The sequence below is a fragment of the Telopea speciosissima genome, chromosome 6 (genome assembly GCF_018873765.1).
Source record: "Telopea speciosissima isolate NSW1024214 ecotype Mountain lineage chromosome 6, Tspe_v1, whole genome shotgun sequence".
Classification (NCBI taxonomy): Eukaryota; Viridiplantae; Streptophyta; class Magnoliopsida; order Proteales; family Proteaceae; genus Telopea; species Telopea speciosissima.
In genome coordinates this window covers 67,651,114-67,677,447 of record NC_057921.1, presented here as the reverse complement: position 1 = coordinate 67,677,447, position 26,334 = coordinate 67,651,114, and the positions used below count along the sequence as shown (strand labels likewise).

Genomic DNA, 26,334 nt, shown 5'->3' with positions numbered 1-26,334 from the left:
TGGAGGTGGCGCTGCTGGAAGGATCCTGCAAAAGAGAAGATTGCTCGACAATATAGAGGGGCAGATCATCGTCCAAATCTAAAGAAGACAGCAAAGACTCAACAAATGGAGTGGACTCAAAGAATTTGACATCAGCAGTAACAAAGTATTTCTTCAAATCAAAAGAGTAGCAACGATAACCCTTTTGAGTTTTAGAATACCCCACAAAAAGACATTTAAGAGCCCTGGGATCCAATTTAGAGCGACCAGGACGATGATCCCGAATAAAACAAACACTCCCAAAAACCCGTGGAGGCAAAGCAAACAAAGGCTGCGAAGGAAACAATGAAGAATATGGAATACTCCCACACAAAACCGAAGAAGGTAGACGATTAATAAGATAACAGGCTGTTAAAACAACATCAGCCCAAAAAATTTTAGCCACTTTCATCTCAAACAAAAGAGAGCGAGTAACCTCCATTAAATGCCTGTTTTTCCTTTCAGCCACACCATTTTGTTGTGGTGTGTCCGCACAAGAGGACTGATGAATAATGCCATGCTGAACCATAAATGAAGAAAAAGGAGCAGAAAAGTATTCTTTAGCATTATCACTTCGAAGAACTTTTAACGAAGTTTGAAACTGATTCTGAATTTCAAGAACTAAAGCACAAAAAATGGAGAATAACTCAGAACGATTTTTCATTAAATAAATCCAGGTAACTCTGGAATAATCATCAACAAATGTAACAAAGTAACGAAAGCCTAACTGAGAAACAACCGGATAAGGGCCCCAAATATCAGAATGAACAAGTGCAAAAGGGTGGGCAGCCTGTTTATTTACTCTAGGGGGATAACTCACACGGTGAAGTTTCCCAAACTGACATGACTCACAATTAAGACTAGACAAAGACTTAAAACGACTATCCAAAATTTTCAAACTCTCCAATGAAGGATGATCCAAACGATAATGAATCTGATGAGGAATCGCCACACTCGAATATGCCACAGCTAATGTGTCTTCAAGCAGATACAGCCCCCCAGATTCCCGGCCTCTACCAATCGTCTTCTTCGACTTGAGATCCTGAAATACCCAATAGCCAGGAAAAAAAGTGACAGAACAATTATGAGCTTTGGTAAACTTGTGAACAGATAACAAATTAAAGCGAAACTTAGGTAAATAAGAAACAGATGATAAGGACAAAGATGAGGTAGCTTGCACAGTGCCAGTACCCCGAACCTGAGCTAAAGACCCATCAGCTAACACTACATTGGAAGAAGACTCACAAAATGAGGAAAAAATACCTGGAACCCCAGTCATGTGATCCGAAGCACCTGAATCAATGAACCAGGGACGAGAAGTGGAGGAGAGGCATGCAGTAGCATTACCTGTCTGAACCAGATTGGCAGCGGAGAACTGAGATGACTGGGAATTCTGAAACTGAGTAAAGCGCTCATAATCTTCATCAGACATCGTCACAGTCTTACCCTCGGACTTGGAAGAAGAGGAAACACCTGACTCACTGCTGGCCGAGTTAGCAAATTGAGGTGGCTTACCATGTAGTTTCCAACAAAAGCGCTGAATGTGGCCAGGCTTGCCACAATGATGACAGGTCCGCACCTGTCCAGAAGTCTCTGAAGCACCAGTCGTGGGGGCTTTACTAGTACCAGTCCCACGACCCCTACCACCACCACCACTATTACCCGACTCTCCTATAGGACCACGGTTTGGTGGAAAAGAAGCAAGAGCAGAATTTTCAGCAGTGGTGGTCTCTTGGCTGCTCTCACGGGAAGCACGTAAATCTCGAGAAAAAGTGTCAGAAAGAGTGGTGTCCTTATCCCCACCAAGTATTTGAGACCTCACCGACTCAAACTCCTTACGAAGTCCTCCCAAAAATACCATAACAGCAAGTTGTTCTCGCTGATTTTGCATTGCCTGTACATCCGATGAGATAGGAAGGACTGAATTGAGCTCCTCATACAAACGTTTGAAGTCAGCAAAATATTGGGTAACGTTGAGATTCTTTTGCTCCATTTTATAGAACGCCTGTGACAAATCATATATACGAGACAGGTTATCTTGTCCAGAGTATAGGACATTCAAATATTCCCATAGGTCCTTAACTGTATCAATATGAGTCACCAAATCTGCAATCTGATTTTCCATTGAATTTAACATCTGGCTCAAAATCCTAGCATCAACAGTGTCCCACGTGGTATCTCCATCAGGTTTTGATTTAGTTAAATGATCCTGTTGATCACGGCCAATCAAAGCTAATCGAACAACCTTCTTCCATTGCTGGAAATTTGATATGCCTTCTAATTTGCGATCAGTAATACGATGAGAAGCTTAGATTCAGCCACGGTAGTCTTGGTTTCAACCATTCTCACAAACCACAAGGACAGCCAACAAATAGGTCACCAATTAAAATAAAAAATCGTGACTCTCCTCCAAAAACATAAACCGACTCACCCTAAAAAATCACTGCTCAACATTCTTCATCAAAAACACAAACAAATCAGACCTAGTTCTTCATATAAACTCGAACTAGTCCCTAGACACGCATAAAAAACAGCATAGGGTGCTGTACCCCTTCCAACGAGAGCCTGAAAAGACCTACAAACCAATCATTTTGTCGAAGCAGATTACAGCCACTGTAGAGCCTCGATCAAACAGAGAATGACTGATATTTGTAAGTGTAGATCAGTCCCTATCGATCCAGCTCTGATACCATGTAATAAAATAAGAAGAAAGAAGAAGAGAGGAAGAAGAAGAGGGGAGAAATAGAAGAGGATTGCTGCAACAGTTTGGGAGTCACAGCCGTATTTGTGACAGCCCTATTCATTCAATTAAATAATAAGATTGACGATAGACAATAGGGCATACACCAAAAGACCAAAACACCCCTGAGGGAAGGAATCGTGAATTAGCTCTAGAGCTAATTCACGACTTCCCTCCCCCTTATTACGACAACTTCTAACAGAATATATTTTCTTAGATATCAAAACAAATGCATATTTTACCACACTTTTAGTTTTTAGCAATGTTTTACCATATTATAAGAAAAACCCCAGCATTTGAAAGTTGAAAATTTTACCTGACGCCGAACATCCAGTTTTTGTTCTTAAACTGAGGGGTTGACTTTTTATCCTTTTGGAATTTGATTTCTTAACTATTTTTATTGGATTCAAAGAGGGGGTATTTGCTTATTTATGAATAGTGTCTTAAGTAAATGATATTTGGCATAAATATGGGCCAATACCGGGTTCGATACCAATAAAAATCAGTGCAATGCGCTTTGCAATAAGACGGCAGTCGCCTAGGCGCCAACAAAACCGCCTGGTTGACAACTGTGGTGCACATACACCAGTTGCTCCAGTCATTTGTGACCCAATCGGTTCCTCCTCTTGGTGTGTATAAATGAAATTGTACTCCAAATGCGTTTGCATCCAGAGGATTAACAAGTCTGTGAGAGCACTCTGATTGCTATCTTTCTTAGGTTAGGTATACTTGAGCCATATAGCACCCTCCAGTCGGCTGCATTACAAATATACATTATTAGGAATATATATATATAGGTATATGAAAAAAATTATAATTTATAAATGTAATGCCAGTAGGCAGTAGTGGACTTACCAGGGTCTGACTTTTGTGTACCTTCCACTGCAGCTTTTCGACTAAAACTCATGGAAGCTTTTTTGAAGTATAGGATCTATTTCATTTTAAAGTTCAAACATGCCTTGAATTAGTATTTACTATTTAGTAATTAGTACACAATACAATTAAGTAATTACTAAATACATTCCTTTGCTTACTACCAAGTCTCACTCTCACCTCATTATTTGCGTCGCTGTATTGTTGCATTTGGCTCCAACTTCTCATGACATTTCAATTGCTACTAGTAGTTCGATTCAAGTCAAGATTATGCTTTCTATTTGGGATTAGATAGTATTATTGGTAATGACATATATAACTTGTTAGTGCTTTAGAATATGTAAATGTAAATATGAACTCACCAGCTTTATGCAATGGATGACTCAATTGCTTCTCCCATCGATCATTAATGATTTTAATGTATGCATTCGCACTCCGGGGTATCGCAGCTCTTACAAATTCCTTCATCTTCTGAAGGGCAACATAAATGTTGGCCAAGGTAGGCTTTAACAGAGTGAGACAAATCTAAATAATTGGTGTTGTCCAACTTTACAATAAACCTGGTTCAATTCCGAAACAGGAGGCCTTCAGTGCCGATTTTTGTGAAAACCCTTGTAATAGATACGATAATTTCAAAATGGGGGTATCTTCCATTGATTAACATACTGTTAAGAAAAAAGAAGATGCAGATGTTCCTCTGGTAGCCCTCCAGCGATGACTTGAGTTGCCTCCTCCCCCTCTGGTAGCCCTGCCTGCTGCCTCCCCTCACCCTGCATGCCCTGCTTCCCCCCACCTTGCTTCTACTGATGCTCTACCCATTGTAAACTCTTCCCCTCCTCTCGTCCTTACCCCCATTCCCAGAAATTCACCTACCCCTGACGCACTCACCTCTGCTTCACCCACTGCAATTTCCTCTAACCCTGCAACAAAACCCCCTACCTGGAGTTCTCTTCTATCCAGCAGCACCCCCAACCCCATCGACAGGCACTCCTTGCATTTTGTCCCTCCCTCCATCGTCGACGACACCAGGGTTGGTTACTGTCCCAAGGGTCTGCTAGACGATGAAATCACCAAATGGCAGAGCTGTCTCGTGGGGCACTTTCTTGGCGCTCGACCTCCTTTTCATGTTGTCAAAACTTCTCTGCTCAAACAGTGGCTCCCAGCTGGAGCTGTTTTCACTTATCTCCTCAACAATGGCATCTTCATCTTCAGGTTCTCAGACGATGTCGATAGATCTCGTGCCTTGGAGGGTGGTCCTTGGTTGATAGGCAAGAAGCCGATCTTCCTTCGGCAATGGGACCGTCGCTCCTCCCTCAGTAGAATCGACCTCAAGTCCATTTCCGTTTGGGTCAACTTGCCAGGCCTCCCTCTCCACTACTGGTGTGCATCAGGCCTCAGTATTGTGGGTTCGACAATCGGCAACCCTCTCTTCTCTGATAAACGAACTAAGAAAATGGATCGCCGCTCCTTTGCGCGAATATGTGTTGAAGTCTCTGCAGATGTGCCTCCACCGGAGTTTGTCACCATACAAGAAGAAGAAGGCCATACCTTTACCCAATGAGTCTCTTATGAATGGCTACCTCAGTACTGCTCTCTGTGCAAGTCCTTCGGACATCCATCGAAGCAGTGCCAGCCCCCAAGCAACCATGCTCCATCTTCCTCGTCATTCGCTGCTGCCCCTTTGGCAGAAATAGTGGATTATTGACGTAGCCCTCTCGACTCCAACTCTTGTGCCATTCCAGCAGCCACGCTTTTAATGGCGGAGACGAAGGATTGTTTGGTCGAAGTTGCTGACGCCTCGGTTGCTACCTCGAATGATGACGAAGTTGTTGCCTTGTCCCTGGCCTTGCTCCAAGCTCTGGCGAAGCCAGCCCAGTTGCTTGCAAGGCCTCTGCAGCCTTCTCGCGGCCGGAAAAAGACTAGAAATTGTCGCCGGAAGCCCTAAACCTGACGAAGTTCCACACCTTGGCGAGGTTCCCGATGCCCACCAACCTCGTGATTCAACAGGGGTTGACCACAACAGGTTCGCCGTCCTCTTGTCCCTGGATCTCGACGCTGATGGTGATGTTGCAGCCTCGACTGGTCCTCCTGAGCTTTGTGAGACCGATTTGCAAGCTTCCCCTGCTCCCCCACTTTCGCCTTCGTCAAGCTTTCCTCCCAATTTTGGCAACCCAAATAAGCCCTTTTCTCCTGCCACCCACAGTCTTTCACCACTTTACACCAAACCACCTTTCCCCTCCCAGAAACACCTTTTCACCCAACCCCCCCCCCCCCACGTGACATCATCCCTTTTGTCCCCCTTAATCTCCATATTCCCCCCTTCATCCCTACTAAAGACAACACCCCCTTTGGCCAGACCCATCAACCTGCCCTTTTAACCCATCTTCCCCAGCCCATTTACCCAGGCCATTTATCTCATTCCAGCTTAACAAATCACCCTGGCCCGAACCTCTTAAAAGCCACACCTGAACCGAACCAACTTAGCCATGATCCTGTCCCTGTGGTTGGACCCTCCTCTTCCCTTCGTCCATTGTCCACTGTGCTCTCTTCCTTAGCATCTTCTCCCTTGGTCTGCTTCCCCCCCTTGCGTGAGTACCGCTCGAGGCCCCGCAGTGTCCCCCCGGGTTCTCGGGTCAGTTCCACAGCTGGTTGGCTGCCCCCTCCCCACCTTTGCTCATGATCCCCTGGACCATTTGGAATGTCCGTGGCCTTAATGCCCCAGCAAAACAAGCTGAAATTCGTGCTCGCATCATTTCCTCTAAATCCTCCCTCTGTTGCCTCCTTGAAACGAAGGTTCTTGAGTCCAACTCCTCTCGCATCGCTCATTCTAAAGCCCCCTCTTGGCCCTCATCTCCAACTACTCCCACTCTCCAAATGGCCGTATCTGGTTTCTTTGAGATCCCTCCAAATTCCACCTGTTGGTTTCCTCTGCCTCCCCCCAATATCTCCATCTCAGCATCTCTGATCATCTTCACAACCATCTTTTCATTTTCACCATGGTGTATGCTTTCAATCGGCCTCCGGATCGGCTCCCACTCTGGGACGACATTCATATCATCTCTCAGTCCGTTGGTTCTGCCCCCTGGGGCATGGGCGGCGACTTCAATGTTGTCCGTTATAGCCATGACAAGTTAGGTGGTTCCCCCATTGATCACCAAGCGGTTGATGCCTTCAATTCTTGTCTTGAGGATGTTGGTCTTAACGACCTCTGTTGGTCGGGTGCTGAGTTTTCTTGGCACAATAAGCGCTCTGGCGTTGATAGAGTTGATTGCAAGCTTGACCGTGTTCTCGTCAATGATCCCTGGCTCTCATCCCTTCCTTCTTCTTACGCTGTTTTTGACCTCCCAGGCCTCTCTGACCACTCCCCCATTTCCCTCTTTGTCCTTCCCTATCTCTCCTTTGGTCCCAAGCCCTTTAAATTCTTTGATATGTGGTCCTCCCATGTTGATTTCCTTCCTATGGTCCAGTCTGCTTGGGATATCCCTATTCAGTCCTTCTCCTCCCCTCTCCTTGCCTTCTCTAAAAAGCTCAAAAATATCAAATCTGCCCTCAAATCTTGGAATTCCTCTACCTTCGGAAATATCTCTTCCCGTGTCTCCTCCTGTTGAGACACCCTTTCCTCCATCCAAGTCCGTCTCCAGTCTGACCCCCTTAATCCCTCTCTCGCGGTGGAGGAATCCCTTGCCGCCTTTGAGCTCGCCTCCTCTCTCTCTCAGGAGGAGAGCTTCCTGAATCAAAAATCCCGGATCAAATGGCTTGAACTTGGCAACTCTAACTCTGCTTTCTTTCACTGCTCCCTCAAAGCCAGAACCAACTCCAACTCCATTCTCTCTCTCACCTCCTCCGATGGATCGGTTCTCTCCTCTGTTGATGCCATCAAATCTGAAGTCGTGTCCCACTTCACTAGTATCTTTTGCCCTCCCCCCTCCTCCCATCCTATCATCCCTGAAGGCCTCATCAACAAATTCGTTCCTTCCAACCTCTTTAGCTCCCTTTGCTCCATCTCCTCTGACTCTGAAATTGCTTCTGCTGTCCACTCCCATAAGGCAAATAAAGCTCCTGGCCCTGATGGGTAAAGTATGGCTTTTTTCTCCTCTTGTTGGGACATCATAGGATCCGATCTCATCTGTGCCATCAAGAGCTTCTTCTTTAACCCCCATCAGATCCTTAACATCAACCGCACCTTTCTCTGCCTCATCCCCAAATCCTCGGGTGCCTCCTCCATGGCGGACTTCAGAACCCATCTCCCTTTGCAACCTTCTTTATAAGTTCATTGCCAAAATTCTAGCCAATCGGCTTCAGCTTGTCATTGACTCCCTTGTCAGCCCCAATCAGTTCGCCTTCATCTCGGGGAGAAGTATCTCAGACAACATCATCCTCTGTCAGGAAATTGTTCGTGGCTTTCACCGGAAATCCATTCCCCCTTCAGCCCTTTTGAAAATTGATATCCACAAGGCCTTTGACTCCATTCGTTGGGACTTCATCACCCAAGTCCTTCTTAAGATGTCCTTCCCCCCCACCTTTGTGAACTGGATCCACTTCTACATCTCTTCCCCTCATTTCTCTGTTCTCCTTAATGGCAGCCCCGCGGGTTACTTCCCCTCCTCTGCGGGCAGCCGCCAGGGATGCCCCCTTTCCCCCTTCCTCTTTTGTCTCTCCCTTGAGGTCCTCTCCCACAGTCTCCAGTCCAAAACTGACCTCCACCTCATCACTCCCTTCCCTAAGTGCAAGGCCACCAACTTGACCCATCTTGCTTTTGCCGATGACCTAATGATCTTCTCCAGGGCCGATCCCTCTTCCATTGAAAACATCATGTCCTCCCACCACCTTTTCCAGGGCATTAACCTCCTTAAATCCCTAATCTTCATTGCTGGGGTTCCTGACTCGACCAAAGCGGCCCTCTCCACCATCACTGGCTTTCCCATTGCCACCTTACCTGTCCGCTACCTTGGCCTGCCCCTCATACCAGCCAGACTCTCAGCACATCACTGTAACCCTATCCTTGACCTTCTTCGCAAGAGACTTCAGCTTTGGAAAGCCAAACTTTTATCATATACAGGTCGCCTTGAGCTTATCAGATCGGTTCTCTAGTCTTGTTACATCTATTGGAGCGGTGTTTTTGGCCTTCCCAAGGCTACTATCAAGGCTGCCGAGCCCATTATGTGTGCTTTCCTTTGGAATGGTGTGGACTCTGCCAGGTTCCTCCACCCCAAGAGTTGGTCTTCTATTTGCCTCCCCAAATTTGAAGGAGGTCTGGGTCTCAGAAGGATTAAAGATGTCAACCTTGCTGGTTCTATCAAGCTGCTATGGAGACTCATCACCAACAAATCTAGCATTTGGACTTCCTGGGTGTATGCGGGGCCTCTCCGTAGAGACTCTATTTAGACGGTCAGCTCCAGCCCTGATTCTTCTTGGATTTGGCGCAGAATTCTTTAAGTGAGGCACATTGCCAGGGGTGCTATTTCTTGCAGGATTGACGATGGGTCGTAGACCTATCTTTGGCTTGACAATTGGCATCCTTCAGGTGTCCTAGCCTCTATTGTCAGCCACCGTGCCATCTATGAGTCCGGCTTGGACAGATTTTCCCCTGTGGCTTCCATCATTACCAATGGCTTTTGGTCCCCCCCTCCTCTTCCCCCCCCTCTGGCGGATCTCTGGAGTTCCCTCCCCCCTATTCCACTTGGACACAGAGGCAGAGGAGACACCATCTTATGGCTCCCCTCCACCACAGGCTCATTCAGCTCCCACTCCGCTTGGGACATGGTCAAACATAGAGGGACCCCCTGTCCTTGGCAAAAAGTGGTTTGGTTCCAAGGTCACATTCCAAGATAGAGCTTTACTGGTTGGTGTGCCCTAGCAAATTGCCTCCAACACAAGCATTCCTCACACACCGCCACTTGCAAGTCTCTCCTAGATGCTACCTCTGTTGGAATGGGCATGAAGACATAGATCATCTTTTCTTCACTTGCCGCTTTGCTGCCTCCATTTGGAACCGAGTTCTCCGCCATTGCTGGCCTGCTCGTAGAAGGCATCTTCCCCTCTCTCGTGAATGGGTTTGGATTCATAGGACTTTTGGTGGCAAAACGATCTGTGACACGATTGGAAAGCTTGCCTTTTGTGCTACTATATCTCACATTTGGATGGAGCGTAACCTCAGAAGATGGACGTCCAACTCCCGCTCTTTCGACAAGATTTGGAAGGTCATCTTCTTTGATGTTTCATCTAAAGCTAATTCCCTTTCCCCGAGTTGTGTTAGGGATACCCCAAGGAACAGGCTTATTGTTGTCTCCTGGGGTCTCCCTTCCACCATTTTGCGCCCTAACTAGTCTCTGGCTAGCTTCGGCTTTGTTGGCCTCCGGGCTTGTATATTCCTCCTCCTCTTTTAAATTTTTATTCATCCAAAAAAAAAAAATTTTACAATAAAAATTTGGGTATTGGGGTTATCAAATGGGGTCATGCTAGGATGAAGACTACCCAAACCACCTGTTGAAGCTTCACTAGACCCACTGACCTTAGAACCAGGCCCAAACATGATGTGTAAGCACTTAACAAATCACTGAAATATCTTGAACAAGTAGGAAATATGCTTCACCCAGAGAAAGGAAGCAAACCAACAACCAAATATATCACCAGCAAGCAAACAGACAACAATTTCTTGATGATAACAACCTCAAATACACTTCTTGGATCACAACTTCATTCCGTAACAACCAAAGACACTCAAATAGTGTAACCCTTCAACTCACAACAGCCATTCAACACGTAACAGACAAAAAAAAACTTCAAACAGAGTGGAAAAAAGACATCTGGCGGTACCTGTGCAGCAGCATTGCAGCAGCATAGAAGAGAGCTATGCTCTTTAACCATCCCTCCTTACCAACCAAGCTCTTGGGGGCTTAAAAAGGACCCTTGGGCGATCCAAATGGGCTTGGTTTCATTGCAAACCAAGCAGAAGTGAGGCAGAAACAGAACTGAGAGGGGAAAGGCTGGTGGTAACTCTGGTTTACCCTCTAATGGCTGCAAACGACTTCTACAGCCTTGCAAATCCTTCCATTAAGCATTGGCTTGAAGGTTAGAACTCCAATAAGTATTCTATGTGAGATACTTTACATGGTATGACCTCTATTGGAACCCTCATACCTTTCTAGGGTTCCAAAGAGAGGTGAAGAGAACAGCTGAGATTGGTCGACTCTCAAACCTGCTCTGATACCAAGTTAGAAACTAGATGAGGGTTGATTCTAGTAAAGGAACAAGATCTAACAGCAAGGGGAAGAAGAAGGAGAAGTGAAGAAGGAAGAAGAAGAGAGAAAGAAGGAGAGTTGGGAGAAATCGATTGTGAGGAGAGTCATCTCCACTCACCTATTTTCTTCATTAACAATATTCTTGAATTTACATATGACTCCCTGAGGAGGTAAAAGGAAATAAAAACAAAAGATAGAAAATACAACTTAACATGGCTTATAACAAGCCAGTTACAAAAGGACCCTTTTTAACATAAACTCTGACAGGCACATGGCAGAAGTTCTGAATCTTGTAATGGTTCACAGCCTCCAACTTTCTCTTCTCAATATCATATGAGACTATCATCCCTCACAAGCTCAACAAAACAATGTCGAGACCAGATGGATGGAAAGCCAATGGAGAGAAGTGAAACCTATGCCCTTCGTGCCTGATATCAGCCTCTCTGTAATTGTCAATAGGGTGAAATATGTCCATATTCTCATCAATGATGGATTGTAGAGTGGCACTGTGCTTTAGAGACCATGCAATCTGAGAGAAATGTGGGAGTCTTCCACTGGAAAGAGCCCAGATGTGGAGATTGGTCAGGTTGCTCTCAGCATAGTGCGATGAACCACCCGAGAATCCCAAGAATCCATTGTTGGGAAGATCACTGCTTGCAGGAAATGGGGTGAACTGGACACAATCCCCTGGCATTACAGTAAAATCAATGTGTGGAGTAGTGTGTGACAGCGTGAATGACTTCTTAAGATGGTTAAAATCAAGGGCAGCAACCCTAACAGCATTACCAGTATGCAACCCCACTGAACAAGGTATGACCGGTCAAGTGTTATAAAATATGAAGGATAATTGAGTACTACTACTACAATTTCCAGTCTCTGAAGAAAAGATCTCCAAAGATAGCGAACTCACATTCTGACAGCGAGAGAAAGTAAAACTTCAAATTTGAACTGGGTGGGACAATTTGTAACTACAAGGTTTCTGCTGTTCTTCTCTCTCTCTCTCTCTCTTTCACTCTCTGATGAGGATAAGACATCTCTCATTCTGCTACCCTCCCACCCCTGACCACCAATCTATCCCATTACAACTGTACCCGTTTGAGGAGGAGATTAGGGTTTACCAGAGTCAATGATTTGTGGATTTGCAACCTCTTCATATGGAGAATTCAAAACCCAGAAATCAAGAGTTCATTGAAGGTTGGTTGCCGGAGGAGGAGGGGGGAGAAGGAAAGAGGGATGATAGTTCGAATCAGATGTGGGTTGATTTAATCAAAGGAACAAGGAATGAAAGCTGGGAAAAAAGAAGAGGAAGAAGAAGAGAAGATAAGAGAAGAAGAAAGAAGAAGAAGAGTGAAGAGAATCGTGGGTAGTGGAGAATCAACTCCTACTACCTATTTGGTTCATTAATAAAGTTCATGTAATTACGCAAGCCTCCCTAGGGAGGTAAAAGGGAAAAATAACAAAAGTAAAAAATTACAACTTAGTATGGCTTATAATAGGCACTGACTAAAGTACCTCTTACAACATAAACTCTAACAACGAGAGGGAGAGGGCCTGAGAGAGAGGTAGAGGGATAGTGTGAGAGTTACAAAGACGGAGAGAGGGAGAGAGAGAAAGATGGAGCGAGGAACGGAGCAGGAGAGGGAGTAGGGAGAGAGGGAGAGATGGAGAGATGGAGAGAGGGACAGAGTGGGAGAGGTAGAGGGTGAAAGAAAGAGGTGCCAGACGTGATGCTAATCTGTGACTGGCAACATGGTAGGACAGAGAGAGAGAGAGAGAGAGTACCTACAGATGGTCTCTGCTCTCTCTGATGTTTGGGGCTGACGAGCCTTCAATGGTTTGCTTTTTTGTTGCTTGTGTTTGTTATGGGAAGAGAAAGGCAAGTTGCTTCTGTATTTCTATTTCTTTGGTATCCAATGTGCCCGGTTCACTTTAGGCAAACAGTAAAATGAACTGGACTTACCAAACACCTCTCTAGTGTTTTTTTGTTCTGTGAAAATACTTTTTCGGAGTGTTACCAAATGCGGCCTTATATTTTAAATCTCTTTGTATTCTCATATGTTAACCTGAAGAACCTGCAATACAATATATATATGGGGTGAGTCAAATTTGCAGGCATTTATAATGACTGGATCTTGGTTTAGTTGTTTTTCATGACACTTGTACTTAGAATTCTTAAATACTGAATATTGCTGTCTTTTTTCAATCAGCTATATCAGTTAATGGACAGCTTAATTCGGAATGAATCAGATGGGACATCTCTGGTAAGACACCATGGTTTGGAATGCATTTGGAAGGTATCTTTGTTGGTTGTTCTACCAATTTTCCATATTGAATCAGGAAGTGAGTAATATTGATGGAAGATGGTGTATCAAAGCGGGGGCTGATGAGCTTACAAATCTTAAGGGGCTACTGTTGTCCAGGTACATTGAATATGTTGCATCTTACATGCACCTTTAATTAATTTGGTGAACTTTTTGAACAAGAAATCTTCTGGTGTTTTCCCTATTCTCTATATCTCTTTACTTTGACTGAAGAAATAAAAAATAGGGAGAGGGTTGGGCATGCCGCCAGATTTCGGTAAGCAAGCAGCATACACCGATCACGTGGCTGGACACAGGAGGACAAGGGGGTGTTTTCCAAAAGGGGAGGAGAGAGGATGACACATGCTGAGCACCCTGGCGTTGTGCCCAGCCTTTTCCCTAAAAAATATTAATGGATTACTCTCTCTAAGATGTCAAGCTAGCTTTTTCCACCCTGACCATTAATTTTTTGTGATGAATTTGAGAGATATAAAACTCTTTCCATTATCTATAGAGATAATTTTTTTTGGGTGAATAATATGTATTACCATACCCCAGGAGGGGGCAGGAAAAGGAAAGAATATACAACGGAGAAGAAGGGGGGGGGGGGGAAGAAACAAACCAACCTACGCAGAGGTTGAAGAGAAAAGGAGGGCAGGTCGAGGCCCCAAAAACCAGCAATATGCCTATTCCTAGGGGAGTCCTTGACAGTGCGAAGATGGGCACGGCTGAGCTTGGAAGACACTTCAAAGGAGATGGCTTTCCAAATCAGATCAAAAGATCGAGACTTGGAAGTCCATCTCCTAAGATTGCGCTCCATCCAGATGTGTTGAATAGCAGCTCCAAAAACCAGCTTTCCAATGGTGTCACAAATCGAGGACCCTGAGAAGGATTTAGCCACCCAAAGCCATTCTCTGTCAAAGTGAAGGGGTCTCCTATTGCGGTGCCAGATGGAGGAGAGGGCTTTTTTCCAGATGGTAGAGGTGAAGGGGCAGTTAAAGAAGAGATGGGGAATGTCCTCAAGGCCATTCCAACAAAGGGAGCAGGCAGGGGAAGCAGGGATGTGACGATGAATAAGGAAGGGTTGGGTGGGGAGGCAAAGGCGAAGGGTTCTCCAGGTAGTGATGCTGTGGCGAGGTATGTGGCCTGTGAACCAGACTAGGTTATGCCAGGGTACGGTGGGAGCGGTTGGTCTGACAAAGTTCCAGGCTGATCTGGTGCTGAAGAGGCCATTGGGGGAGGGCGACCAAATGATTCTATCATCATGGGGGGGGGGGGGGAAGGGGGGGAGAGCAGGCCAAATCTGAGAGACAATGGAGGGGTTGAGATATCGGGGGGGACCAGGAGCCAGAAGAAATGAGGCAGGAATGCAGGATCGGGGTATTTTTTGGGAGACCAGATGAGTAAAACGGCCTGGGGCCAAGAGCGCAGAAAATGATACCAAGGGGGTGCCAAGGGTCGAGCGGAGGGCAAGGATCTTTCTCCAGATCTAAGAGGCATCAGGGGGGATGGGGACAATCCAGATGGAGTCAGACTTTAGGAGGTGAGAGTTGACCCAGCTGACCCAGATGGAATCCTGATGGGAGGATATTTTCAAGATTAGCTTGAGAATACTAGCAGTGTTGGAGTCTCTTTTATACGCCGGATCCCAAGGCCACCCTCGGCTTTTGGGAGGCAAAAAGACTTCCAGCTAACAGGATGGAGGAATCTAGAGGCGTCTGTCCCTTTCTAGAGGAAAGCACAGAAGAGACGTTCCATCGCCTAGATGGTGGCTTTGGGTAATCCGAAGATCCCACTCCAATAGATATAAGAAGCTTGAAGGACAGAGCGGATGCAAACAAGGCGACTGACATAGGAAAGGAGTTTGCTTTTCCAAAGCTGGGGGCACTTGCGGATTTTATCCAACATAGGAGCACAATGGTGGTTGGAGAGTCTGGCCGGAATGAGAGGGAGGCCGAGGTATTGGACAGGAAGGGAGCCAATGGAGAAGCCAGTGAGGTTCAGAAGGGAATCATGGTCCAGATCAGAACTACCAGAAAGAAAGAGTTTGGATTTGAGGAGGTTTATACGAAGGCCCGAGAGGGTCTCAAAGAGGTGAAGAGAGTCCATAATAGCAGAGATGGAGGAGTGAGAGGCCATAGAGAAGATCATCAGATCATTTGCAAAAGCGAGGTGGGTAAGATTGATATGCGTGCATTTAGGAATGGGAGAGATGAGATGGAGATCGGTCTTGGATTGGAGACTGCGGGAGAGAACTTCCAAAGCGATGGAGAAGAGGAAGAGGGAGAGAGGATAGCCTTGGCGAATGCCCACTTTGGAATGGAAGAGCCCAGTCGGAGAACCACAGAACCGAGAAAGTAGGGGAAGAGATGCAAGCATGAATCCAGGGAACAAAGGTAGGGGGGAAGCCCATTTGAGAGAGCACTCCGCAGATGAAGTCCCAACGAAGGGAGTCAAAAGCTTTGTGGAGGTTAATTTTCATAAAGGCAACCGGAGAGTGAGATTTACGGTCATACCCCCGCACGATCTCAGAGCAAAGGATAATGTTATCCGCAATGCTTCTTCCAGAAATGAAGGCGGATTGGTTGGGGCTAACCAGAGAGGGGATAACAGCCTTGATTCTGTTGGCTAGGATTTTGGCGATGAATTTGTAGATGAGGTTGTAGAGGGAGATAAGTCTGAAGTCCGAGAGAGAAGTGGCTCCCTCTTTTTTGGGGATGAGGCAAATGAAGGTCTGGTTGACCTGAGCCAGCTGACTTGGCTTGTAAAAGCAGCTGCGGATGGCTTTGAAAAGGTCTCCTTTGATGGAATCCCAGCGGCTGAGAAAGAATCCCATGCTGAATCCGTCAGGGCCAAGAGCTTTGTTGGATTTGTGAGAGTGGATGGCCTTGAAGATCTCCTCATCAGAGGGGATGCTAATGAGGGATTCCGCAACTAGGTGAGGGAGGAACTTGTTGATGAGGTCAGGGGGAGATGGGGGGGGGGCAGGAAGGGGGGGATTGAACAAGTTAGAGAAGTAGGAGATGGACGTAGATTTGATGTCATGGATCGGGGTTAGGGGGGAGCCATAAGAAGTATGTAGGAGGGTGATGGAATTAGAGTTGAGTCTGGCTTTCAGAGACCTGTGGAAGTAGGCTGAATTTAAGTCTCCCAGCTCTAACCACTTGATGCAGGATTTTTGACGCAGGAAGCTTTCCTCCAGGGAGGAGAGAGAGAACAATTCCTCAGAAAGGAGTTTTTCCTCAGAGGCAAGGAAAGGATTGAGAGGGTTAGATTGAAGTCTGGCCTGGATGGAGGAGAGATTGGATTTGCAGGAGGAGAGCCTGGAATTAATGTTGCCAAAGGAGGAGATATTCCAGCTTTTGAGGGCAGCTTTGGTGTTGCGGAGCTTCCTGGTCAAGGCAATGAGGGGGAGGGAGGGAGAGGAGACCGGGGTGCGCCAGGCCTTAAGGACGGTGGGAAGGAAAAGATGATGGGAGGTCCACATGTCGAAGAATTTGAAAGGCTTAGGACCAAAGGAGGAATAGGGATGGATAAGGATGTGGCAGGGGCAGTGGTCAAAGAGGCCTTGGATGAGGAAGTTGGCTAGAGAGTGGGGAAAGGTGGAGAGCTAAGCCTCATTGGAGATGAAACGATCCAGCTTGTAGGCGATGCGATCAGGGCCAACGCGCCGGTTGTTTCAAGTAACGGGGGAACCAGTCTAGTGAAGGTCCTCGATGCATTGATCTTCTAAGCATTCGTTGAAAGTAAGGACGGAGGAAGAGTCAATAGGTCTGCCACCCAATTTTTCTTCTTGGGATCGCATCACATTGAAGTCCCCACCTAAACCCCAGGGGGTGGAGTCCATGGAGGTTTTGAGGAGGGAGAGGTCAAGCCAGAGAGAAGAACGGTTAGCAGCGTGGTTGCAGGCATAAACAACCGTTAGAACTAAAGTGGAATGGGAGTTGGGAATGGAGAGGCTGAGATGGAGCAATTGGGAAGAGGAGTGGGAGAGAGAGACGTTGATTTTGGATGGGTCCCAGAGGAACCAAATCCGACCGAGAGGGGAGTGATTGTAATTAGAGAGAAGGGACCAGGAGGGGGCAATTGAGGCAGCAATGCGGGCTGCATTGTTATGCAGGACGTGGGTCTCAAGGAGGGCACAAAAAGAGCAGTGGGTGGATTTGATGAGGGATCGAATTTCTAGATGCTTGCCCAGGGAATTGAGACTCCTGACGTTCCAGATGAAGCCGGCAGACATGACTACTAGAGGGGGAATGGCAATGTGCGCACCGGAGGGGTGCTACGATAGCGACGACGAAAGAAAATTAGAGCCGGATCTCGGACGAGAGGCCTGGGGGGGTTCAAGGGGGGAGGGGACAGAAAGTGAAACCGGGGGGGGGGGGGGGGCAGGTCAGGTGGAGGGGGGGATCAAGGGGGGAAGTCCAAAAGGGAAGGGGAGGAGATGGACCTGGTGAGGGATTGGGAAGGAGGGTTGGGGAAAAGTTTATGGTAGAGGTGGGCTGGAGGTTGGAAGATGGGCTGGATGGAGGATGGATGGGTTAAAAGGGGGGCAGAGGTTAAGAGGGGTTGGGTTGGACTAGGAGCAAAGGTATGGGCCAGGCAGCTGGGCCTGAGATGGAGCTGGGCCGGGGCCAAGGGAGGAGAGGGGTGGTCTACCGTACTGGGCCATGGAAGAGAGGAGGGGTCATGGGCCAAAGAAGAAGGCCCAAAAGGTAAGTCGTTGGAAAGGTGAGACGGGATAGGCCAGGGAGGGGTAGGGAGCAGGGGGTAAAAGGGGTAAAGAGGTGGTGGATGAGGGGGGGGGGGTAAAAGTGGAAAGTCAGAAAAGTTAGTACACGAGGAAGTGGACAAAAGGGGGGGGGGGGGAGAGGTTCAAAGCGGGGGATGAAGTAGTCGAGGAGGTTACAGGGGGAAGTTCTATAGCGCGAGAAAGGCAATGGTTGGTGGTCTTTGTCATGGCAGCGACAGGGACTCCAGCGAAGGGATGTAGCTCGTTTTGGGATTTGCAAGACGGCCCAGTGGGGGTAGGTGAGCCAGTTTCCCTTCCAAGCTCAATGCAGGGGTCCAAGGACAGTTGCAGGGAAGTCAATGGGGCCTTTTCATGGGAATCTCCAAGACCGGAGATTACTATCGCTTGACCTTCTGGTAAAGTTGCTTGCGCATGGATCGAGGAGGCAGACATCTGCAGAGGGATCGTAGCCAGGGCTTGAGAAGCCTCGGTAACAGGGCCAGGCACAGTGGAGCCAATGATGTTGCCGTCATTGACGGTGGCGACGGTTGCGGAGGAGCTGCGATGACGATGGCTGGGACGACGACGATGGCGGTGGAGTCTGAGAGGTTTGCGACCTCGATTCTCAGAAATTAAAGGAGCAGATGTCGAAGCGGTTTTCTCCGTTGAAGTCGAAGCAATGCTTTTTTCGCCGAGGAGGGTGATGTCTTCAGAGGGCAGAACAGAAGCAATTTTCTCCGATGAAGTCGAAGCAGTAGGAGACTGCGATGCTTCTGGACCAAGAGCCGCTGTGGCAAGGGGCATCGATGCAGGGTAAGCCGAGGTAGAGTGTCCAAAGATTTTGCAGAATTGGCAATGGGGGGGATCCAATCGTACTTCACAGGCTGCTCGAACCAGAATCCATCGTCTTCCTTAATGGAGATGGACGAAGGAGGAGGAGAATTCGCAGAGATGTCTACACATATCCTGGTGAAAGATAGACGATTCTGCTTGAGAGTGCGCAGGTCAGCGCGAAGAGGAGTACCAATAACAGAGCCTATACGGCTGAAGCTCTCTTGGGTCCAGTATAGCAGGGGAAGTCCTGGGAGATTTATCCACAAGGGAATGGTGTTGAGGTCGACCTTGTGGAGCAGGAGATGGGGTTGCCATTGACGGAGGAATATCAGCTTGGTGCCTACCATCCAAGGGGCTCCGTCCAGTGCACGAGACTTAGCATTGTCAGAAAAGAACTTGAAGAAGAACATACCAGAGTCTAGGAGGTGGATTTCAAGCAATCCAGCAGCTTTCCATTGCTTGGTGAGAGAAGCTCGGACGATGTTGAAGGAGGGACGGGTGCCTAAGAAGTGTCCAACCAAACAAAAGGACCATTTGGAGAGTTCTGGAGAGAGAATGGAGTTAGGGCAGGGGGCAAAAGGCACTCCATTCTCGGAGAGTGGTTTGGCGTAGAAGAGAGAGGTGTCAAGTAGGGGGGAGGGTGATTGCTGAAGCAGGGATGACCACTTTTTTGGTCCGGGGTTAGAAACAGAGACGAGGTGAGCATTGGATGGAGGAGCATAGGGGGATGGGGGTGGCGACCAAGTGGGGGAGGGAGATAAGCAGGGGGGAGAGGGGAGGTTTCGCCGGAAGAGACGTCGGGAGTTGCAGGGGGAGGTGGCGGCGAAGGGGTGGGGGTGGGGAGGAGGGTTCATGGCATTTTTCAACAACAACAGAGCTTTATCCTAACTAAATGGGGTCGGCCTCGGTAGAGATAATTGTCTGCATGAAGATATGTTTTTGGGGTATACCTTCATCTTATGGGGAATCTGATGAATCAATGCAATTGAAGGGCCGTGAACTCTTGTAATAAGCTCCAGACATGTTCTATCTAAACTAATGGAAAGATAGTTGCAGCTGCTGACCAAGAAGTTATACTTTCTGGAGCTCAGTTAAGTTTATAAAAGTTCACTGATTCCAGTGCAATGTAGTGTAGGAACACATACCCTCAAACTCTCATGTAAATGGCATACCATACTAAAAGGAATTCTTGTTTTCTGGACCGTAGTTGTCATGGTGCCATGGCAGGGCCAAGGACCATGATGTCAAGGCCAAGATGTCCAAGGTGAGTGCTATATTCCTTTTATGTCTGCCATATTCTAGGTATGTTTCTGTTGTAATATGGGTGTAATATGGGTATAAGGGTAAATCTGTCCATAGAGGCCTTATTGTACTTGTACCTGTATGTCACTTATTATAAATAAAGTAGAGCTGTTCCTTCAGCTTGATTAGGTTATAGGATTAGTCTGTTGGTTTGTTGTGGAGCTTTCTCCTTGTTTCTTCCTTGTTCTTTCCCTTTTTATTTTTAGAAGGGGAAAGATTCTCTTTGCTTCGTTAATATATTTTCATTCATCCAAAAAATAAATAAAAAAAATAAAGTGGAGCTGCCACACTGGCAGTCTAATCATTCCTCTCAATCAAACATGGTATCAGAGCTGAGATCTACCTCGGGATCCCTGCCCTAGCTGCCGTTGACTCTCTCTCGGTTTCCACCTTCGGCTTTTCTCCTTCTCTTCTCTGACTTCTCTCACAACACCTCTCTCTCTCTCTCTCACCTTCCATAGCTGCTCTTGGTGGGTCTCTCCTAGGCCATTGAGGGCCATCTCCTTCCCATTTGGGTTCTCAGATCCCTCTTACACAATGATCCGAGAGACCCTCTATGTCTCAATTGACTTCATCAGGGTTTTGAAGCTGGATCAACTTTTTTGTCAGGGTTTTGGAGCCTCGATAGACTTTTTCAGGGTTTTGAATGCTCTATCGACCTTTTGTCAGATTTTGGTGATGATCATTGATCCCTTCAAGGCTTCATCTCTCCTTCGTCTGTTCTAAGCTCATTGCATCAACCAAAGTGGTAATTGCCGACTCTACTGCATCCATTGGAGTTGAAGGGTCTAGTTGTGGGACTCATAACGAATTCCCTTCATTCCCTGTTAGCTCTATTCGATTGGATGGGAGCAATTATCTGATGTGGTCTCGCTCTTGTTACCTCTCCATTGATTCATGTGGCTATGCGGGTTATTTGACGGGTGAAATTGCAAAGTCTACTACTACTGATGCTTCACAGAGGAAGTGGAGTTTTGATAACTCTTTGGTAATGGCTTTTTTTATCAACTCTATGCAACCTCAGATTGCTTGAAGTTATCTCCTATTGGATACTGCAACCAAGATTTGGAAAGCTGCTCAAAAAACATGTAACACCCCGCAAGCAGGTCATGAATATAACTTTTGATAACTATGCTGAACTTTAGTATCTACCACCAATAGATGTATATGCAATGTATTGTTAAGTCTTCTGCTGTGTATGTATGTGATGTATGGGAGTTGGGTTATTATACAAATATGAATGGGGTTTTTTGACCAGTGCCCGTGAGGGGTTATCTCTCACATCTGGATGGAGCGAAATCTTCGTAGATGGACCTCCAACTCTCATTTTCTTGCTATGATTTGGAAAGCCATCTTCTTCGATGTTAGCTCCAGGCTTCATATGTTGCCTCATGGTTCTCTTGTCGATTCCCAAAGGAACAGGCATATTGTTGTCTCCTGGGGTTTACCTGTATCTCTTTTTCAGGCTCCTGCCCCCTCCTCCTAGGGCTTGAGGTTTCGTATTAGTCCCCCCCCCCCTTTTTTTTCTTCCCCCTGTGTATTTCTCCCTCCCCCCGTTTTCCCCTCAGTTCCGGGGTTTTGGTAATGAATTATTTACTCACCCAAAAAAAGAATATGTCTTAGAATATTACTGAGTGATCTGGAATTGATATCTAAAGAATTTATGAGGCTCTACTGTGATAACAAGGCAGCAATTAGTATAGCCCATAACCCAGTTCAACATGACATAACTAAGCATATTGAGATAGATAGACACTTCATCAAAGAGAAGCTTGAACAAGGCTTCATTTGTATTCCATTTGTCACATCTGAAATCAGCTATCTGATGTATTTACAAAGTGTTTAACTTGTAAGATGTTTCATCCTATTGTAAGCAAGTTGGGCATGAGAGATATCCATGCACCAATTTGAGGGGAAGTGTTAAGAATAGAATAAGTAGGCCACCTTGTATATGTGTGTATGTGTACTACCGATACTACCCAGCCTTGTACTACTTTCCGTATTTGACTCCCTTTGTACTGCATATCTTCATTATAAATTAGAAAGTCCTGTGTCACATTAGACAAGCCAAATCATTCTCTAATCTTTCCTTCTCAACTTCAACTAGTCCATTTGCTGATATTATAAGTATTGGGAGGTGGACCAAGCAATATATGGACTCTATCGTGGTTCAGTTTTCCTCTTTTCTTCTTCTCCCTCTCTCTTCTTCAAGCTTTGTGTGGACTGGTTATTTGTCCCTCTTTTCCTATACTGTTTATATTTAGTACTGCATCCTGGACCTAATGCTGTGCTGGAGTATCAAATCATATCCTTTAATAAATCCAAAATTGACAAATTTCACATTCAACATTTTTCTGTATTTCATTCACCTATCTGAATATACCCCTTAAATGGTGATGAGAAGGTTCAATCATTTCCAATTATATATATAAACTGAGACCACTCGTCCAAGGATCTGGAAGACCTGTATCCCCCTCCCTTTTCTTTCCCCCCCTGACCGTGTGTGGGCCACACTTCAGAAAGGCCCTCTCTCTCTCTCTCTCTCTCTCTCTCTCTCTATATATATATATATATATATATATATATATATGGTGAATCTCTTCATTCATAAGAGGTTCAACTTTTGATTAATCTACTCCTAAAGTGGAGTATTTTTTTAGTGGTTCAGGTGTAGGGAGCTTGGTCGAGCCACTGTCTGCTGTTCTATTAAATGATGAGTTGCAACAAGCAAGGGCATTAGCGGAAAAGGCTGAGGAGGAAGTCCTTTTGATGTTAACAGAAAAGGTTCAGTTGGATGCATCCCGTTATTGTCTTCGTTATTTCTCTAGTCATTCACTTTTCTGGTTGTTTCATTTGTTGCTTTTTTCGCAGATGAAAACAGACCTTGGTGATATTCATAATTTGTTGAAAAGTATAATTCAATTGGATGTGGTAAGTGTCTTTCCCCAACCTCATGTTCTTTTAAGTGGTTTCTCATGGCTTTTCTTTTCATATAATGTCTGGTGTACCTTGAATACGAGGAACTTTAAAAATCGATTTAGAAATAATTTGGTTCAGGATTCCGTTCTTACATTTCTCCAGTTGCCATAGGATATGATTTAAAGACCAACTTAATATTCTGTTTGATAGTAGAGAAGACATTCTTGCAATATACAAATCGTAAAAGATTGCTGGTTCAATAATGTTGTAGGGTTAGTTTTATCTTTTGTTTTGAAAGGATCTGAAATGTAGCTGAACTTACGAAGGTAACATTGTTTCCTATATCTGGTTACATTAAGTGGTTAGATTTATTGATGATTAGTATTTTAGTTTGGTGTGGAAGGTTAGAAATACAATGTCCTATGTATTGTCATATATTTTCTGACTTGTTTTCCAACCAGTGTATATAATTTGTTTACTGTCAATACTTTTTAAAAACGTTATCTTTCAATTCAAATGGATTTATTCCAGCTTTGCCAATGTTACGATAAGCACTTCCCTATTCAAGTATCTTGCTGTTTGACAGTTGGTGTGGATGATAATTTTATCTAATAGAGTACAAGGATTTATCAGCAGGCTGCATAGCTCTGCTCATCTCATGTCTAATTTGTGCATTTTTTTCATGGCTGGACATGAATGACGGTACTGCAACAAATCTACTCATGTTTCATGTCTTTAAATTTACAAAGCAAATTATCAAGGAAATGGTTATAAATTATTAGAGTAATAATCTGAAAATTAATGTCTCCCCCTTGTATTGCCTCTGTTGAATGTTGTTCCAGCACTCTTAGGCATTATTCCAAACCGATGGACAAATCAGCCTTTGTATTCCAAACAGTTGTGCTGGACCATGAATTCATAATTATGGATTTTGGTCTGTATGTTTAGTTTGTATCTCTTGATCAGAAATTCTTTGGCTTGGAACTAGACTATGCTCTTGTTCATTGATATGAACTTTTTAGCATTGTGAAGTCTCTGTGCAAAATACTCTTCCCCTGATCTTGAAGAACAAAATAAGTTCTGGCTTTTGATTATATTTTTGGACCGACTTCTGTTGCATGGATACCATTGCTGATATTATGATGTGTCTCATTTTTAGTTTGTGTAACAGTAATATTGCATGATGTCGTTGAGATGTAGGTCAATGCTCGAGCAAAGTATGGTCTTTCACTTGGAGGCACTTGCCCTGATTTATTTTTAACCAAGGACGAAAATTGGTCTTTCAATTCTGAAGGCACTCTGAGTGAGTGGACTGTATATTTGCTGAAAGCTTATCATCCTCTATTACTTCAGGAATATCGACAAATGTTGCGGAAGGCTAGAAGAGATGTTAATGATGCTAGTGCTGTAAGTTTTGGGTAGAAATTAGGACTAAAAGCGGGTGTCTTGTTACTTTTTTTGTGTTAATTCTAAATATGCAAGTTCCAGTTAGCAAATTGCAGGTCTAACTTGTGGCGCCTTCTACTGTTATCCATCTTAGTGTTCATGCTAGAAGTCTAGAACATCATTTTTATATCATGTCAAATGTTTTTCCCTTTTGATCTTCATTGGTTACATAAGTTCAATGGGTTTGTCCTTTCTCCTCAGGAAATCGGGAAAAAATTTCAAGGGAGAACATGACATGGAAAAACAGACCAGATTTACATCTTACATCCGTAGAAATGCAGATTAGAGTGAAACACTCTGAAATAACTATTTGCCTTCTTTATGTAGACATTTAAAGCTTAATTCTCTGTCCTCAAAGTTCTTATGACATTTCATTCTCAGCTATATCTTGTTCTTATCTTCAGGTTAGCAAAATCGAAGCAGCACATCCTGTTCCAGTTGATTTTCTTATTGCTAATAAAACTAGAATTGCAGTCATTACTGGCCCCAACACAGGAGGCAAAACTATCTGCTTAAAGACAGTTGGATTAGCTGCTATGATGGCAAAATCAGGTTCTTTATTACCTTCTGTCTCACTTTTTCTTGTACTTCCCTTTAGAGTTTGGATGCAGATATTAAAATTGTACTGAAATCTTGGCTATTATCTAATGATAACAAGCCATCATCTGTGATTCTCTCTGAACGAAAAGCACTTGTAAAAATTTTGCTGCCAAGTGGCAGTTTCAAATATATAAGCCATAGATCTAAGATTCATTCCTTAGGGGCACTATGTAATTAAAACAGTATATGGCATCATTGCATCATTAATAATTAGGTTGGGTGAGCTTTTTGATATCCTAAGATTTTTAGGATGTTTCTTTGTTAATCTATTAGGGGTTGACAAGTAGGGGTATTATCTAGTTTGTGAAAATTATCAACCACTACTGGAGAAAATTTATTTGCTTTTTTTTTTGGGATGGGGGTGGGGAGTGTTGCTACAAGTTATTTGGGTTTTTAATGCGTGCTAATCCTGAACCAGTGAAATCCAGTGCGTGATCAGCTTGTGAAAGGATCGCAGGAAAAAAGGGACAAACCAGATTTGAAAAGAAAATTAATAAACGAATTACAGCAGGTCTGATTCGGCCACTAATCAAGTTGAGGGGTCTGATTTTAGTGTAGGAGAGTTCTGCAAAGTGTGATCAAAATCTGATGGCCAGATTCACACTTGGAGTAATCCTACTTGGGGCAGGATAGCTCACCAGCTGCAGAATCAATTGACAGACTGGGGGTTCAAACCAGTGATCAATTGCTCTAAGACTAATAGTTGAATAACCAGTAATAGAAAGTTGGAACAAAACAGATTCAAAAATCTTAAGATTTAACAAATCCTAGCTGAAGTAGGAAACTAGAATCGATGGGAAAGAAGGATTTTTTTTTCTTTTTTTGGGTTTTTGAAACTGAAACTGAAATTGAAAAGATAGAAAAGATATGATCAGGAATCACCATCTTATCTGCATGGCTGGAATCACCACCAGTACCTGCCTTCGAATCACCACCAGGGAGCCTGCTGAATCACCATAGCAGGTAGCATTCTGAATCACCACAAAACCAAAGGCAAGAAGCCAAATTCATTAATTCATGTACAAGGCTGTAGCCCCTTACAAATTTATATCGAAGACTCAAAAACAGACTCAAACTCCACAAAGGAAAAGCCTAAACCAATCCTGAACTGATTAAATTGAAATAGGAAAGAAGGAAATAGGGAACACTATCTGTTTTTTTTTTTTTAAACCCGAATATTACCTGGGACCCAGGCCAGCCCCTAGAATTTTATTAAAATCCAATCGATGAATAAAAGAATACAAGGGGGGGGGGATGTACCACCTTACCCCAACCCATAGGAGAAAACTCTCACCTTAACTTTAACCCAACCCAAACAAACATAAGAGA

The 26,334-nt window shown here is 45.0% G+C and overlaps 1 protein-coding gene across 4 annotated transcripts in view; it reads left to right on the top strand.

Annotated features, from left to right (window-relative positions):
- The window catches only part of LOC122664846 (endonuclease MutS2), a 120,086-nt gene that overhangs the window by 17,200 nt on the left and 76,552 nt on the right, over window positions 1–26,334 (top strand). For all 4 annotated transcript variants that reach the window (XM_043860857.1, XM_043860856.1, XM_043860858.1 and 1 more), the window contains exons 6-11: window positions 13,080–13,133; window positions 13,210–13,292; window positions 22,701–22,824; window positions 22,912–22,971; window positions 24,160–24,366; window positions 24,810–24,957. In XM_043860857.1, coding sequence (XP_043716792.1) covers window positions 13,080–13,133; window positions 13,210–13,292; window positions 22,701–22,824; window positions 22,912–22,971; window positions 24,160–24,366; window positions 24,810–24,957 — 676 coding nt within the window. The remainder of the gene's footprint in view (window positions 1–13,079; window positions 13,134–13,209; window positions 13,293–22,700; window positions 22,825–22,911; window positions 22,972–24,159; window positions 24,367–24,809; window positions 24,958–26,334) is intronic.